The sequence below is a fragment of the Rhea americana genome, unplaced genomic scaffold, assembly GCF_003343005.1.
Source record: "Rhea americana isolate MKP2758 unplaced genomic scaffold, rheAme1 scaffold_227, whole genome shotgun sequence".
In the NCBI taxonomy this organism is placed as follows: domain Eukaryota; kingdom Metazoa; phylum Chordata; class Aves; order Rheiformes; family Rheidae; genus Rhea; species Rhea americana.
The window spans coordinates 893249-909044 of record NW_028186343.1 but is presented as its reverse complement, the minus strand read 5'-3'; the positions used below and the strand labels follow the sequence as shown (position 1 = coordinate 909044).

Sequence of the window (15796 nt, the reverse complement as noted above, 5' to 3'; positions counted from 1 at the left end):
CCTTTCATTTTCTCATCAACACATTCTGAATTTTCATGTTCTTATAAACTAATGGGAAGTTTCAGTGAGCCAAATAGATAAGGTCAGTTGCAAAGACCTCTAGAGCTCCACAACATCCTARAATACTCAGTAAAGTTCAACTCAACTCAAAGATCAAAACTAAGTTTATCTACTGTGAGATACTAGTCCATAGTGGTAGGCAAACACCTCACCCCCTCAACATGTTGGTGCAGAACACTTAGCTGTCCCATGTCAGAGATGGATTTCTATGAGGCCCTTAATTGCCTGATTAATGGTAGCTCACCTCTAAACTAGAGAAGCTATAGCATGTACCTTCTTATAGGTTTCATTTCCTCAGACTCCTTGGTACATCAGGTCTGGTGTGGCAAGAGGGAAACTGGAGAAAACCAAGCTTGTTCTGGATATTTTTTTTTTTTTTTTTTTTTTTTTTTAACTCATAGCTTCATGAAAGGAGTGATCAAAGGAGAAAAATCTCAGGAGAGCCTCTCATGCAAACTCTCACAGTCCCTTCTAGAAGTATCAACTGTGCAGGCAAGAAAAATGTGTGACACTTTATTTATTTAAATTGTGCTAAGAGTTTTACAGGTAGCATCTATCTTCCCTTTAGACCTTCTCAACAGATATATAGATATGTGTAAAAAAAAAAAAAAAAAAAGTTTGAACCCACTTTTCCAGCTACACTCTCATCACCAATAAGCAACTTCTGAAGTGAAAAAAGCAGAAAAATCCTTTGTTAAAACAAAAAGTGGTGAGTTTGTGAGGGTTTATCCCAGTCTAGTGTTGAGGTTCCTGTAATGGCACAGAGTTATTAGTTTGTAATTTGGAAGACTCAGTCCCCAGAGCCCTCTGACTCTTATCTACTCAACAGAAATAAAACATCTCTAGCAGTGACGAGGACATTCCCATTAGCTGAAGCTGTGGAAGGAAAACAGTTCCTGCAGCTTGGGTGAGCTGGACCTTCTTCAGAAACATGGGATGGAGATGAGGCAGGAAACAAAAGCAGAACAGACTCTTCAAGTAGGTATTGCATGTCCTTGTAGACATGCCCTTCTTAGCATACTGCTCTACCACGAGGCACTTCGGTAATGGCTGTTGAGAACATCAGTCCCGGCTCTGTCAATAGAATCACAGGTAAATTTGTTCTCATTCCTGTGAGAAGTCCCTGAGTTGCAGACTTTAAGGATCTTCCCCCGAACACATCTCAGTGTCACTAGATCACTGAAAAGAAAAGGGGGGGGGTTAGGGGGGGGAGCTGAGCCAGGTCAGTAGCCTGCAGGGAAGCCACCTTTCCGGGAATCAGAGGCTGCAGCCCATCCATCAGCTGTTCTGAGAATGGCCTGCACAATCGCACTGCCACTCATCCATGTGGTGTTATGTCTYCTCTTCTTTAGTTCTTCTTCTATACCCTGGAATAAAAAGGCACATGAGTACAACAGGAGAGAGAAAAACTGCATATGTGCTGCTGTCTGTGACCTGCATCCACCATGACTGCCCAAGCGTATGGTCTCTGTATTAGGTAGGTCCCCTGAAGATATATACTGTCCCTCTCCTTCTTCTGCTTTCTGGGATGCTTTGCTTTGAAGTGGAGTTGAGAAGATGTCACATCTGTGGTGTTCAGTGTGGACTAGCAGTACTATTCCTGAGTCCCAGCGCATTCTGCCTCACATATTCAGATAGTGACAGCCAGGACTGATAGATCCTATTTAGGGGTAGGACACAGGACTTTTAGAGGGCAAGGCATCCTACTCAGTGCAGGCACATGTCTTAAGGTAATTACTAAGAAGCTTATTTTAGCTCGAGATGAAGGAGAATCTTTGAGCTATTTTGATGAAAAAAAAAGTTGGCTTGTCTAGGAGTGTTTTTGCTAATGAGAGACATGGGATAAGATGTGTGCAAAGACCACATCTGCCTCAGGCCTCCAAAATCCTTAATACTGCGGGGTGGGGAGAAGYTGCCAGCTCAGGGGAGTGGTACCCAGAGCATGACAGATCCTGGCATCAGGTCACAGACCGACAGGCAGTTCTACAGAGACCTTTACTGTGGGAGTATTTTCAGGCTTGTTCTCAGCTCCCCATGTGCCCCCTCTTTTGCTATCACTGTGCCAGCTCTTCGGGGATTCATCAGGAGGCCGTACAATAGGACAAGAGCTTCCTGAGGGTCACTTGATTCAGACTCCTTGGATGCTTCAGGCCCTGATATGGTTCACTGTACARCGAGTCCTTTGAGCTAAACAACACCTAGAAGATAAATACTGTCACTTCCAGATGTAGCTTGTGCTTGAACACGCTAGGCCTTAAAGTAGATTTACACTCTGAACAGTTATTGTGGTCCTACGCTGGACCTGTGCCAGCTTTAATACCTCTAACCTAGGAACATTTAGCAAGGTGTCATGATTTGCTGCAAGCACAAGCCTTCCCAACACGGTGAGCCCATCACCAATCAAAGAGCACATGCACGCCCCAACCTCAAGCCAGACAAACCTCCTCTATCTCCTGCTCCAGCTCAGTGATACTGGGAAAGAGCTGATCATGAATTCTGGGCTCTTCCACTGCTTTCTTGACATCATAACCAAACCAGAGGGAATTGATGATKGCCTAAGAAAGGCAAAATACCTTAATTTTAGTTATTTGCCTCTGAAGAGATCTGACCCCAGCAGCACAGGCAGGGATTTCTGAAGGATGTCTACCAAGACATACCAAAAAATATTATTTCTTGTTCATGCTCCTTCTAATTCACCCTCCTGGCTAAGCAAAACACAGATACCTTGCAGCAGTTCAGCTTGCACATGCTCAGGAGTATTCCCACAGAAGATGCCATCAGTGGTTGCAATTAACATAGCAAAAGAATCAGATCCCCAGGCTGTTGTGGCTAATTAAGCCAGAATTGGCTTATCTGGATGCACAACAGTCACCTCAGTGCAAACACACAGCTACTGCTTCCTGCTACTGTACAATCAGTTTCCTTAAACCTAGATCATCCCCACTTGCTTAAATTGCAGGTTGGAGTTGCTGGCAGGTGAAAACAGCCTCAGGATCAAGTGCTCTGAACCCTGCTTGAGGCAACTTTTGCAAAGACTGCTCTCCTGCCTCAGCCAGAGAGCAGGATCCAGCCTGGAGCTCAGAACTGCTGTGTCGCTAGCACTAGTGTGCAGCCCCCCACCAAACCCAGCAGTGCACAGAAGTCACGCATAAGGAGGGGGGAGACGAACAGTGGGGACTGCACGAGCATGAGATACCATAGCTTCAGTTGAGGACTACAGGAGCATGAGATACCATAGCTTCAGCTGGAGACCAGCCTCAGCCCAGCGCTGCCGAGTCTTCAGGCAGCAGCTAGAAAACCCTGCCTGGCTCAGCACTCAGAGGGGCTGCCCACAGCCAGGCCAGACACTAGTGTCCAAGCCATGCCCTCTGCTCCACAAGGCCCATGAACTGGTGGTAAAGAAGTGGTGCTCAGGAAGGAGACAGCTTCCTTCTGCAATCGCTTTTGGTCTAGCTGGACCTTCAGGTAGCTGCCACAGCAGTTCTCAGAGAGCTTACCTCCTCTGCATTACTTTTGTTCATCCACCTACTGCTTGGGAGAGTGGTTGAGCTTCCTCTGATTTACTGCTGAGAAGGCCAAAGTAGAAATTAATTGCTGCACCCCTCATTGTCCTGGGGTCAGGATCTGACTCTGAGTCAGACCTGTCCCACGCCAGCAAAAGATGCAGGCCTGAGGGGCCCCTCAGGGATAAGGAGACAGGASACTATTAGCAGGACCTTGAGGGCTTTCTACTCGGAAAGCTCACTTGGAAGTGAGCTGTGTGGCAGTGTAGAAGGAGAAATCTGGGGATATGTAAGGAGGCAGTGACATCCAATTCCCTTTGTGTTAGGAAAGAGACCGTTTCTGGAGTGGGTCACATTTTATCATCACCCTGGAAAACTGGAAAGGTTTGAAAGAGCAACAAGCAAACAAGAATAAGCAGCCTTAGCAACCACATCTAAAACAGGAGCATCTACTACAGTCACCCAGCCCTGAGATCCATTGGGACAATTTATACCGTGCCCATTTCAGCTCCTTTTCAAATTCCTCGTGCACACAGGACAGATGTGGGCATCAACTTCCTCTTTCAGGATAAAACTGGTTTAATTACACATGTTCAGCTCTCAAATACTGTATGAGGAGGAAGGAGGCAGCGGTCAGTGTTAAGAAACAGTCTGTTTTGTCATTCCAGAAGTGAGCAAAGTTTATGATTTCGGATGGGAATGGCTCTAAACTAGACAAAGACTAGTTTGCAGACATCTAGGGGACAGAAGTCAAAACTAGACTGAAGTCACAAGTCTCCTCCTGCAAGTAGTGGGAAGAACTTGCCAAAAGRAAAAAAAACAGAGTCACTGAAGGAAGCAGTTTAGTAGGAGACCAGTGAAGACCTCAGGGTTAGAGGRTCTGGTCCTCAGAAAGCCAGACCAAATGCTCCCTCCTAGCCATCAGGCCTGCAGGGAGCAGTGGCCTTGGTCACACCACAGAGACTCAAGCTCCTTATCYCAAACCCTGCCTCTCCAAAACTTGTGTTGCCTCATCCCTATGCCCAGCATGCCCATATCATCACATACCAGTGCCGTGGCTGTGGTTATTTTTGTTCCTCCAGAAGCACCAACCACCATTCTGACCTGTTTCGTTTTATCCACCACGATAGAGGGGCACATGGAGGACAATGGCTGTTTACCTGTTGGGGACACAGATGTGACGAGGCTCAGCCTCCCACTGGCACCTTACAAAATGCTGGCTTCTGCTCCCTGCCCAAACCCAGAGCCCCAGTAGCCACCTAACTGACTCAGTTCATACAAGCCTTGCTCGGCCCTTGGGGTCCCAATCCCCCCCTGCACCCACCTCCTCCCCCTTCCTGCAGGGCAAAGCTTAGCCCCAGGCCTTTGTGCAGAGGTGGACGTTGCCTGCCTGCCGCATCCTGGCTGAGGCTGCCTCTGATTCAGCTGCCTCCTCATCCGTTCATTCCTCTGCCCCTGGCTGAAGCGCAGTGTGCAGGAGGTGGCAAAACCGTCAGCCCACTTCACTTGCAGGCTGATTTCATTGCTGCTGAAGTAGGCTTGGTGCTCAAGTAGGGTACGCAAGTGATCCGTTCAGAGCTGCCCTACAAGCAGCACAGGGAGAAGGATGGGCAGTGCCATCTAACGCTCTGCAGTGAGCTTCTCCTGCTTCCTCTCTTGCAAGAGGATTAGAAGAAACCTCTTGCAGCCCCAAGGCATTTTACTTGACATGCCCCAGGCTCCCTAGGAAAGGATATCAGGCTGCTGGAAAGCAGCATGTCCAGGAGTTTTCCTTTAGATGGCCTCTCCTTCTTCAGGATGCTCCCGGAGCAGCCAGTTGTGCACTTTCAGCACGGATGCCAGGGGCCTCACTTTCACCCCCSCACCCCTGCAGACAGCCCCAGATCTGTGCCTGATTGCAGACATGCGGCAGCCTGGCTCGCAGACACCACAGCACTAGTATGCAAGACACAGCAACGAGACTGAGCTGGGAAGGCAGTTTACAGCTACCTGGTGCTATGAAGTTTGCTGGAGAAGGAGGGATCCCAAATCCATTGATTATGTTAGGTGAGCTGAAGTCATCCATCTCATCATTAAATATGATTCCACTCACGTTGGATCGTATATCGGAGCCAAAGCTAAACAAAACAAATTGGCACAGAAATGTCAAAACAAGAGCAAATCCAGCATGAGCTTCTGGTGAATTACTGCAGCGCAAAACCTGGGTTTTGATGGGAGTAACTCTCCACTCCTTCCTGCTATGAAGGGCATTGTCACCTTATGGAGAAAGGAAGCAGTTTATACCCTGAGCACTAGCTACACGAAGAGGAAAGACAACCCAGAGCCCTGCTGTATAGCTCCCTGCAAGGGCCCCAAGGGGAAAAAAAAAAACAGCAGAGCAGCTAAATACAATCAACTCTCCTTGTCACTGAGAAAYGGTGCACTTCATTTAAAGGCAGCACAGCTCAAAGGCTGGGACATTTTGGGAACAAYTGGGGTTTTGCTTAGATGTGTCAAGCTGGAGAGATTTACTGTGAACAAAGCCTTTAGCCTCCTCCCCACCCGCCAGCTTCTGAACACAGAACAGAGCTCTTCCTGACAGCACTCAAAGCCAAACACTGCACGTCTAGGCCAGCTGTATTAGCTCAAATTTCTTCCAGATGCCTGGGAAATCAGAGCCTACAGTAATAGCACACTTATGAGAAGATCCAGATGCTCTGGATGTCTCCATGATGGATGACCCCAACATGAGAGAGGACCGTAGTTCACATATCTTGGCCTCTGACCCAACCACACAGGGCTCAGCATTAAGAACTGACCTGCAAGCTCAGCAGGAGAAGCGCCGTCAGCAGTGCTACCCATCATTGCCCCACTACAGAGATACCAGCTCACTGATGTTTTATACCAACCACAGAACCACTTGGAAGACAGTAGAGGCCTACACAGAAGTAACATCTGAGCTCGTACTATTGGTTGATGGTGCTGGTGGCGGACACAGCGCTGCCATCATCGGCCACAACGGAGAGGTGGGATGTACCAGCATCGGCTGCAGTGTGATACACTGGCTCGTAGTAGTCAATTGGATGGGAGATGTCTGTGATTTTTCTCCGGAGACTATCCGCATAGAACTCAGATGTCATATTTTTGATCGCCTGCCGGAGAAATCCAGTGCAGTTACTTGGCAGATTAAGTTTAAGAGACATGTAGTTACAAGGCTGATGTCCAGTACTTCAGACCACAAGAGTGGCAAGTCCCAGCAATGAGACTATGGATTTCCAGTGGGAGTTTTCCTCCTTGAAAGGTGAACATGTTACCAAAGAGCATTTTAAGCAGTCACAGAAGCAGCTACTACAGTGCATCCCTTTGTGCGGGACGTTAATCAACATCCATCGCTGTAGATCTATGGAAAGCTATCCTCAACACTGCAGTAGGRTGTACGCAAACAGCATCACATTTGCTTCGGAGATGAGAGAAGAGGAATAAGATTAAGAGGATTAGACCAAGGCAAGCCCTGACAATTGCTCTGTAAGTTGCAAGTTTGTGTTCACCAAGCAAGGCTCTGCTCAGGTCCTGCTGCTTTTGGAGAGTCACAGAAATAAGAGCACAAATTGCAGAGTCAGGAGAAGTAGAGTTCCTGCCTCAGCCCTTCACATCCAGTGGTCCATTTACTACAGGCAGGACTGTGTTCAGAGAGCCACAAGGGTGCTGTGAATATCATCTAGTGTATGAGGCTGCAAACACTGTTAATTTACATCTCCTCACAGCTCAGCCATAAATCACTGCCATAGGACCTGGTGTTTTAATTCAGAGATGCATTTCAGTGCCTGCCAACAGCAGGTGGTATGGAGCATCCCTGACAACGCTTAGTCACTCACAAACTTGAAGCCACGTTCCAATCAACACTGGTACTGCAGAAGGAAAAAAGCTTTTGCCAGTTACCTCTCCGATGTTAATAAATTTTGGATCTCCTAGTAAAGTCCTCTTGGCGTAGGCAAAGCGAAAGGCCTCCACAATGCGGTGGTAAGTCAGACCTTTCTCCTCCAGGGTTTTGATGCTGTCAACAGAGAAATTATATCCTGGCAACAGAAGACAAGCCATTGTGAACACAAATGAAGATACATGGTCAAGGGGCTGCTAACAAAACTGTATCAAATGGGATCATCCTGAAGCCGATCGTTAGAGATGCAGGGACTGCACTGTCCTAACCTCCACATGGAGAACATATGGAGAGCTCTGGCAGCTTTCAGCTCTGTGGGAATCAGCAGCACGATTTTCACTCGGGGAGGTGTTTTCCAAAAAAGCTTCAAGTACAAGTTAGTTTCCACCTATGCAGGCATTGGGGAAGTGCCCCACTCAGGAGAACATGTTTCCCCTTCACTACCGAGGACACATCCCTGAGTTTACAGCAGAAGAGGAACATTTCTGTTTCTCTGGTCCTTTCTGGGGCTTCAGACACCCGTGAGGAACAGCACTGCTGTTCTTCACCCTCCGGAGTGTTAGTGAGGTCCAGCTCCCAAAACAAAAGAACAGTTGTCCTTGGAGCTCTCCGAGCTCCTGCTGCCTGCAAGACACCGCTCAGCAGTACTCTCACCTTTCAGTATGTTGAAAATGAGTGCTAGCACTGGGCCACTCAGGGGGGCACTGGGCGTGTAGAGGGTAAACTCCCCCAGGGTGATGTTTATAGGGTTTTCAATCACTGTTGCGTTATAATCCCGCAGGTCCTCCATCGTGACAATGCCCCCTAGAAGAGAGAAGAAAACTATAGGTGTGGGTTTGTGTGATCTCCGGGGGGAAGAGGAGATAATATTCCATCACAGCAAGGACAGGATGGGACACAGACAAATCCAAACAGTCGCAAGGTAAAGAGCAAGGACGGGTGCACAGGAGATTATTATTTTTTTCCTAATAGGCTAGCTGAGCCTCAGCTGGATCTAAGCTTGAAGCTGGGCCTATCTATAGCAGCAAAAAATCTGGTGATCCATTTATTTCTACAGAGGACACCAGTAACATTAGGGAACAGAATGACCCTAAGAATCCTGTTTACAGAAGCAAGATGCAGCTTTTGGGTGCAGATGCTTTGTGCTACCCCACAAGCAGAGTACTKTGTGCCTTCCATTGCTTTTCTTATCAGAAAGGGGAAGACAGTAATTAAGCTCAAATAAAAAACAGTAACTGCAGCTAGCCAATGCCAGCTAGGAAGGATAGGATACTGCCATCTAGTGGCATCCAGAGGTTTTTAAAAAAAATCTTACTACAGGAGCATGTGTTGTTTCAAGTTGCTGGATTCAGGCTCTGTAGATGGCAGGTATCCACTATACTATAGCAAGTCTATGCATTTCTGAATAGGTTACGTTGTACAGAAATGCACAGTATGCACTATGCATTTCTGACTAAATTTGAAATACATCCATTAAAGCTCTAAGTGTTAACAGCTTCTCTTGAGCATCCTGTTGCCACAGATCTCAGAGGCAGCATTTCAGGCAGTAGATTTGACCCGTTTCCGAGGGTTCTGCAGGCCTCATGCTCATCCTGGGGTGCTGAGCTGCAGCAGTCACATCCCTCAGGCTGTTTTGGACAGCGTCCCGTTTCTCACCTACACTCTTGATGTCAGCGATGATCTGTTTTGCCAGTGTTCCYGTGTAAAAGGCATCTGCTCCCTCGTTGGCTATAGTCTCATACGTATTGGCTAGTTTAGGCATCTTGATGATATCGCCCTCATGCAGAATTTTTCCTCCTCTGCAGAACACTTCGCTAATGGAGAAAGGAGATTGAGAAAATCAGATCTGAGATGTAAGTTCAAAACTACGTGTGCTTGTATCAGCTGACACAGTATTTGACTGTTCACACCGGAGGCTCCCTGGAGAGAAGAGGAACTGCCTGAGCCATGCCACCTGGGTCCTGACCACATGTGCTAGGACATACAAGCAAGCAGTGGCTTCTGACATGGGATTCCATATTGCTCAGTATTTGCTTAGTGAAACCAGAAGGAGGGAGCGTCGATCTCTGTCGCCAAGGCAGGCTACCCTCCCCAGCCCCAAGAGGCCTGTGAGGGGCCATAGTCCTTGAACTTGAGTCAATTCAGACTACAGACCATGAAGCTATGGGGTTCAAAGCTTCCAGTGAGTCCAGGAAAATGCACTTTGATCCTCACTTGTCAGAGCATTTTGAAGTATACACAGTTCCACCTCTGGCTCCTTTCCATGGATCACGGATGTGATACTTTGGCCCTCCACACACAAGTGCAGGAGATAGGCCCAGGATGCCCATCCCAATTGGGTTGCAAAACARCCTGTAGCTAGCAGAGATTTTAAGGAACAAGAAAGGATTAAGCATAATCTCCAGGAGGGCTGAACATGGACACTATGGGTTGAACTGTAAGAGGAAATGGAGGAGCACTTGAAACCCTTTATGTTCATAGTCATTGCCAGAGTGGATGGTCAGAGGCATTGCTCCAGGAAAGCTCCAGGATAAGAGATGACCCAGATTTCTGCAGCCTGAGAGCAGAGGAGATGTTCAAGGAGATGAACATAGTCTGCAACTGCCCCAAATGCAAGTCAGATCAGCTTAGTGTACTTACAGCATCAGAAAAGGCTGGAGATTCAGACAAACACATTGCCATCTGACAAAGCTAGCCTGGCACGTRCTCAAGTTCCACCTCTGCCCAGACAAATGGATCTTAAGAGGAGAATTTATCTCCCTTTAAAAAGTCAGGACTGAACTTTCCTGAAATTGGCCACATAATTTAGTGACTCTGAGTAGCTAGAATAGCATCAGTAGGGTACAGCAAGTACAGACACTGGAGGGGAGGGAGAGTCCTCACGGACACCATGTTACACAAACACAGACGCTCTTCATTTGGGTGCAGTAACCCCAAAATTCCCATGCCCAGAACAGCAACTGTTCTACCTACCACAGCGAAGGATTGCTTTCAATTGACTTCTTTTTTGATTTGAGGGCTGCTCCAAGGCCTTTCCCAACTGGGAACCCTTCTCTTGCCAACTTGATGCTGGGCAGAAACAGATCTTTCCATGCTAATTTGCCATGACGTTTGTGAGCCAATTCATAGCCACGAATTTCTCCTGGAACTGCAATGGACAGTCCTCCTGGAGCCGACAAGGGATGTGTTAGCATACAACATGGAGAAAAAACAAATAAACAATAAAACAAAGCCAAAAAAAGCAAATAATGGAGTAGGAGGTAAAGCAGGACTTATCTGTTGGCTTCGTTTTTAGGCAGGGATCCTGCATACAACACTAACGGAATTATTCTGGGTGATACTCAGGTCTACATATTCTGGACTGTGGAAGCACCTCTGCCCCCTTGCTGGTTACTCAGAGTTTTGATCCTTTCTCCTACAGCAGGCTCTGTACCAGAGCAAAGCTGCTCAGCTCACAGAAGCTATTATAGCTGCCTGCAGTTTCTAATCCTCCAGAAGAGGCACACGCTACAGCAGGAGGGCACAGACTATGTATGTGCTTAAGCCAAAAGCTTCGTTGCAGCCTTCTGACAGCAACTGCAATGGGCTGATTGCTACACTGCACTGTGATTGTAGGAGGAGGAGGAGATTATTGCAGCAGCTTGCTTCAATCCTGTTTCTATCAGCATCTCACAGAAGTTCAACACACTTCTCAGAGSCCCTCCAAGACTCTTTCCTCTGTTACACGAATGACCAGGAGAAGTGATTAGGATTTCTTTCTATTTTTGATTAAGAAATACCTCCCTGAAAGGGAATTACTGCTTCTTCTCTAAAGCTTCTTAATCAGTTTGGTTCCGTCGGTTTAAAGTCACCACAAAAGGTATTTAGGGAGGACTCTTGAACAGACAAGAGCTACGGAGATCCACAGAGCTTCATTCAAAGAGGTGGAAATGAAAATTGGCGGATATGAGTCTCCCAGAGCAGTGAAACAGCCTTTGCCATACCTTTCTGAGAGATCTCTGTGTTGTTCCCAAACATGTCTGACGTTGCTTTTTTTGGAGCCACCTCTCTTGCATTTATGATTTCCACTTTCCCTTTAAAGACAGAGCAAGAAAGATGGTTGTTTTAGCTTTGGGTTTCAGCATACACACATTGTCTCTGCTGAAGGGGTCTGACCATTGGGAGCCAGTTTCTTTGCAGTTGTTTTGAGGACAGCCTGTTCCCAGAGAGGCTGGGAGGGCCAGTCTTCACCTAGGTAGGATAAACCACCCCTCTTTGCTTTAGATACAGCAACAATTCTGCAACTCTTCCAGCCCCACGTGACCCTGTCCCTTACCGGTGCTGCTGTAGATGGTAAAGAAGAGGCCCCCTCCAATGCCCATGCTGTGAGCATTCATGAGTCCTACACAGAGCAGAGCTGCAATTGCTGCATCCACTGCTGATCCTCCTTGCTGAAGGATGTCCCTGCGCGACAGAAAAGAGGCATCTTACAGTGATGTGCTGCAGTGTTTCAGTGCAACCATCGTGTCAGAGCAGATGCAACAGATCTCTCACGCACATTTTTCTACACCGTGTCTACAGGATCCTCACAAGTGGGGAGTTTTAGCTTCTGTCACCTTAGAGAACAGATCCTGACAGTCTAGGTGCAGACCAGATCAGCCCTCATTAAAGAGACATCTAGCCTAGCCTGAAAACATGGAGATGGGTCAAAACACACTTAAGGGAACTGACATCCAAGATGAATTTGCTACATGTGCAAAATGACAATTCTCCAAGGAGGTCAAAATCTGCAGCTCTTGCATCTAGAACTGGAGGACAGCTTGACAAATAGATTTTTAAAAGGAGCTTGAAAAGCATCATTCCCACTGCTTCTATGCCTGGGGAATCTTTGCCCACTCTACTGTCTTTGAGTGACTGCAGTAATATTGGTCAGGCACAGTAAGAACCCAGATTTTATTCTGGCCTCCTCATACCACAGGAATATTAGATAGTATTTGTGCTGTGCAATTGCCAGAGCTGCACTTGGACACCAGAGGAAACAGAACAGTTTTGTCTTGTGCAAGAGCTAGAGAGTCACAACAGAATTGTCAAGTACCTTCCAATTATTGAGCACTGCCCCGCATCTGTGGCCACAGCTGCCCTCTTGTAGATATGCATGTCCCGTGAGTCACGGCGCAGCCCGAAGAAGAGCCCCAAGAATAAGATGAGCCCCAGCAGGGCCACAGACAGGGCTCCGACCACCACACAGTGCTTCTTCATCTTCCTGGAGGAAGAGACAGGATGATCAACCTTGGTGTTTCTGGGCTACATGGGAACTGGCAAGCAGATGATCAGGCACAAGCAGTCTTCCCATCTATCTTCTTTCAGATCCACTGTTTCTCCCCTCAGCAACAACCATCTCCCCTGCACATGGAAGGGAGGTTTGAGRAAGAACAGCCAGAGGGGGTGGAAGACCAGTTCTGACCTGACCAGTTATGTCAGGGTGACATCTGCTTTTGAAACAAGGAGCATCAGGAGGAGAGATGTTCCTAAGGGAAGCAAGCACCTTGCTACCACTACCCTTCCATGGCAGTAGGACAATTGCTTTCTGTGACTTTACACTCTGAGGATTCTAGATGCTCAACAAACATTTAAGTAGTGGGTAAGATCACTGGCCATCCTCTTGCTGCAGTGCTTGCAAGAAGAGAGGCCTAGTGTCAGGCTGAACTTGATCTAGTTCCCAAATCAAATCAGCAAGGCCGTCAGAGGCAGAACCCCTCCCACCAGCACATGCTGGCAAGCACTTTGTGTGATGCAGTCAAGGGCCACGTCCTGTCTACGATCTAGAGGCTTTTGCCAGATGTGCAGCCACCGAGAGCATTGAGCTYTTCCTTCCTTCCTTCTTACCCAACATACAACTTCTTCCCACCTTTCCAGCCCTTGCTTTTTAGCAGCTTTCCATGCAGTCTGAGCTGCTGGCACTGAACAGCCACCTCTTCCCCCTGGACCTCTCACTGAGTGGTTCTTCCAAGTATCTCCTCACTCAGATACACATCAAGATCTTCTGTAAGGGTGCTGCTACCACCATTTACCTGTCCCCATGCCAGCACTGTGCAGGATGGCCATTCTACCCGTTCCAAAGCTTTTACCATCTTCCCCTTTACCCATTACTGGCATTCCATTTTCAGAGTGATTTACTTCAGCAAACACTTCAGGGACTCCTAGAAGCCCATCAGTAACAACTCTGAAGTGTTAGAGTAAGAACAGCAAAAAGGCCCCAAACCAGCTGCTACCACTAAACCTGTTCTGTAGCATGCAAATAATTCCATACACCAAAAAAGCAGCAGTTTCATAGGCAAGACGGGAAATCCAAGAAATAGAACATAATTGATATTAGTAATAACTCAGGTCATATTCAGTGGAGCATTTCAGAGCTTTAGCTTCATATAACCTTTCAAATGCTATCCCTGTGAAGGAGTCCCTGTCCAGGAGGTTGTCACTGATGAGTGCAACACAAGCCTTCAGTCACTAGCGAGCCACCTTGTCCAACCTATTTGGCTCACCCAGTGTGAGCACAGCACCTCTTCCTATACAAGGTCCCTTGGCAGAGCACCTTTCCAATAAGTTTGCCACTTCTAGAAGGCAGTGCTCGCATCTCCCTGCTTCCCAGTGCTGCACACAGCCACCTTGAGCCTTACCTGTGCTCTCGGGCTACATGGTGTTACTGTTCACCTGTAGGTCAGCACAGSATGCCAAGGAGCTCTGCCACAAGTTTATTCCAGACATACACCAGGATCAGTCAAGAGCTATTGGAGGGATGGAGAGTCATTGMCACTTTGCTGAGACTGATTTTTCATGAAATACAGCTTGAACACCTATTCTTTGACCCCTTTCCTTTCCCGTTACAGGACTGTTTGAGCAGAAAGACCCAGAGTCATCACACCACCTTCAGGGACTGATTTCCCCCTGCATAGTGCAGCTTATGGTTTTGATCACTGTACTTGTGCAATAGCCAAGATGCCCTTTACCTCACCGAAGCATCTGCTGTCCTCAGAGACAAGCCAATCCATGGCATTGTGGGTGAAAAGCAGAGCCACCACTCCCACTCTCCGTGGATACTCAACGGCCCAAAGCAGAGCAAACACTAACAGTCAGAGTAGCTTTTGGTGCCTTGCTGCAGCAGCACACCCGGGACTAGGGAGCAGCGAGTGTGCCAGCACTGAGCTAGCTAGAGGACAGCCAGACTGAAATGCTTCTCAGAGGGAGGAGAATAGCAAGCACTGCCCCCCTCAGCCTCGCCCCCACTCCTGGAGAAATAGCCATTTGCTATCCAAGCCCTGTATCTGTGTCAGCACTAAGGATGTCTATCTCCAAGTAATACAGCTCAAATCAGAATGTAAATCTACTGCATGTCCTGTTCCATATTTAATTTCAGCTGCGGGCAGTGAAAGGTAAATGGATGAAACCTGTTTCCAAGTTCAATATTTGATTTACACTTAACTACTTTTAAGAGAGACCGGTGGCATGTTTGCAGAGCAGCGGCTGTGCAGGGAAACAGAGAAGCCTTTATATCTCCAACAATAGCTCGCACACAGCCTCAGACTGTAAAGACAGTTCTGTTAGTTGGCAGAGAGAGTCCAGCTTCAGCACTGGCCGTCTCCTCCAGGCTTTACAAGGAATGCCATGGCATCTTTTATCTGCGCCCCAGCCAGGCGGAAGGTACTTTTGTTTCATCTGAAGACACTGCTGGGCTGCACTGTGAGCCTAGGGTGACCCAAGCCCAGTAGCCAGTGCGTTAACCCGTAGGCTCCTGGCTGGGGGCTTGAGTCATCCTCCACCACCGTGCCTGCCTGGCTGCCAGACACCAGCAYGGAGCTACCACCTGGCCAGGCAGCAGTAGAAGAGAAGGGGAAGCCTCAGCACCACTGCGTGCATCTTTCATCTGTAGATCTAGATGATGCTTACAAACACCTCCCAGACCCATAAGGACTCAAGGGCCCAGCTGCTGGTGAGTGCACAGGCCTTGAAAAGGGCCTTCCAGCCCCCTTGTGCATCACACACAGCTCTCAGGCAGCAACAAGTGCCTGGCTGCATGCAAGTAAGGGACAGCCAATTGCCACATGCTGCTCCTGTGCTGCAGCACCCTATGGCATCTTCCTCCGGGACCAAGCAAGGCAAGACAGACTTGTGGGCCAGAAAATGTGAACACTCCTATTAGAAGTGCATCTGTGTCTGGCTGTTCTTGCTGGAGAAGCAGGCATAAGAGCTGTAGGTCTGCAGCTTTCTCTTTCATGACAGCACAGAAAATAATCCTCTCTACCTTGGCCTCCAGTTAAATTCACATAAGCTCCTTGACCTC

At 47.8% G+C, this 15796-nt stretch overlaps 1 protein-coding gene across 1 annotated transcript; it reads right to left on the bottom strand.

Moving 5' to 3' along the window:
- Positions 1-1283: 1283 nt before the first annotated feature.
- On the bottom strand, positions 1284-14547 carry GGT1 (gamma-glutamyltransferase 1). Its single transcript, XM_085305857.1, has 13 exons — positions 14466-14547; positions 12554-12721; positions 11795-11922; positions 11463-11552; positions 10453-10645; positions 9136-9293; positions 8134-8283; positions 7482-7618; positions 6510-6694; positions 5553-5680; positions 4611-4723; positions 2502-2615; positions 1284-1427 (listed from the first exon to the last, which is right to left on the bottom strand). The coding sequence occupies exons 1-13, from the start codon at positions 14510-14512 to the stop codon at positions 1284-1286; spliced, it is 1755 nt and encodes a 584-aa protein (XP_085161983.1). The 5' UTR covers positions 14513-14547.
- Positions 14548-15796: the final 1249 nt, after the last annotated feature.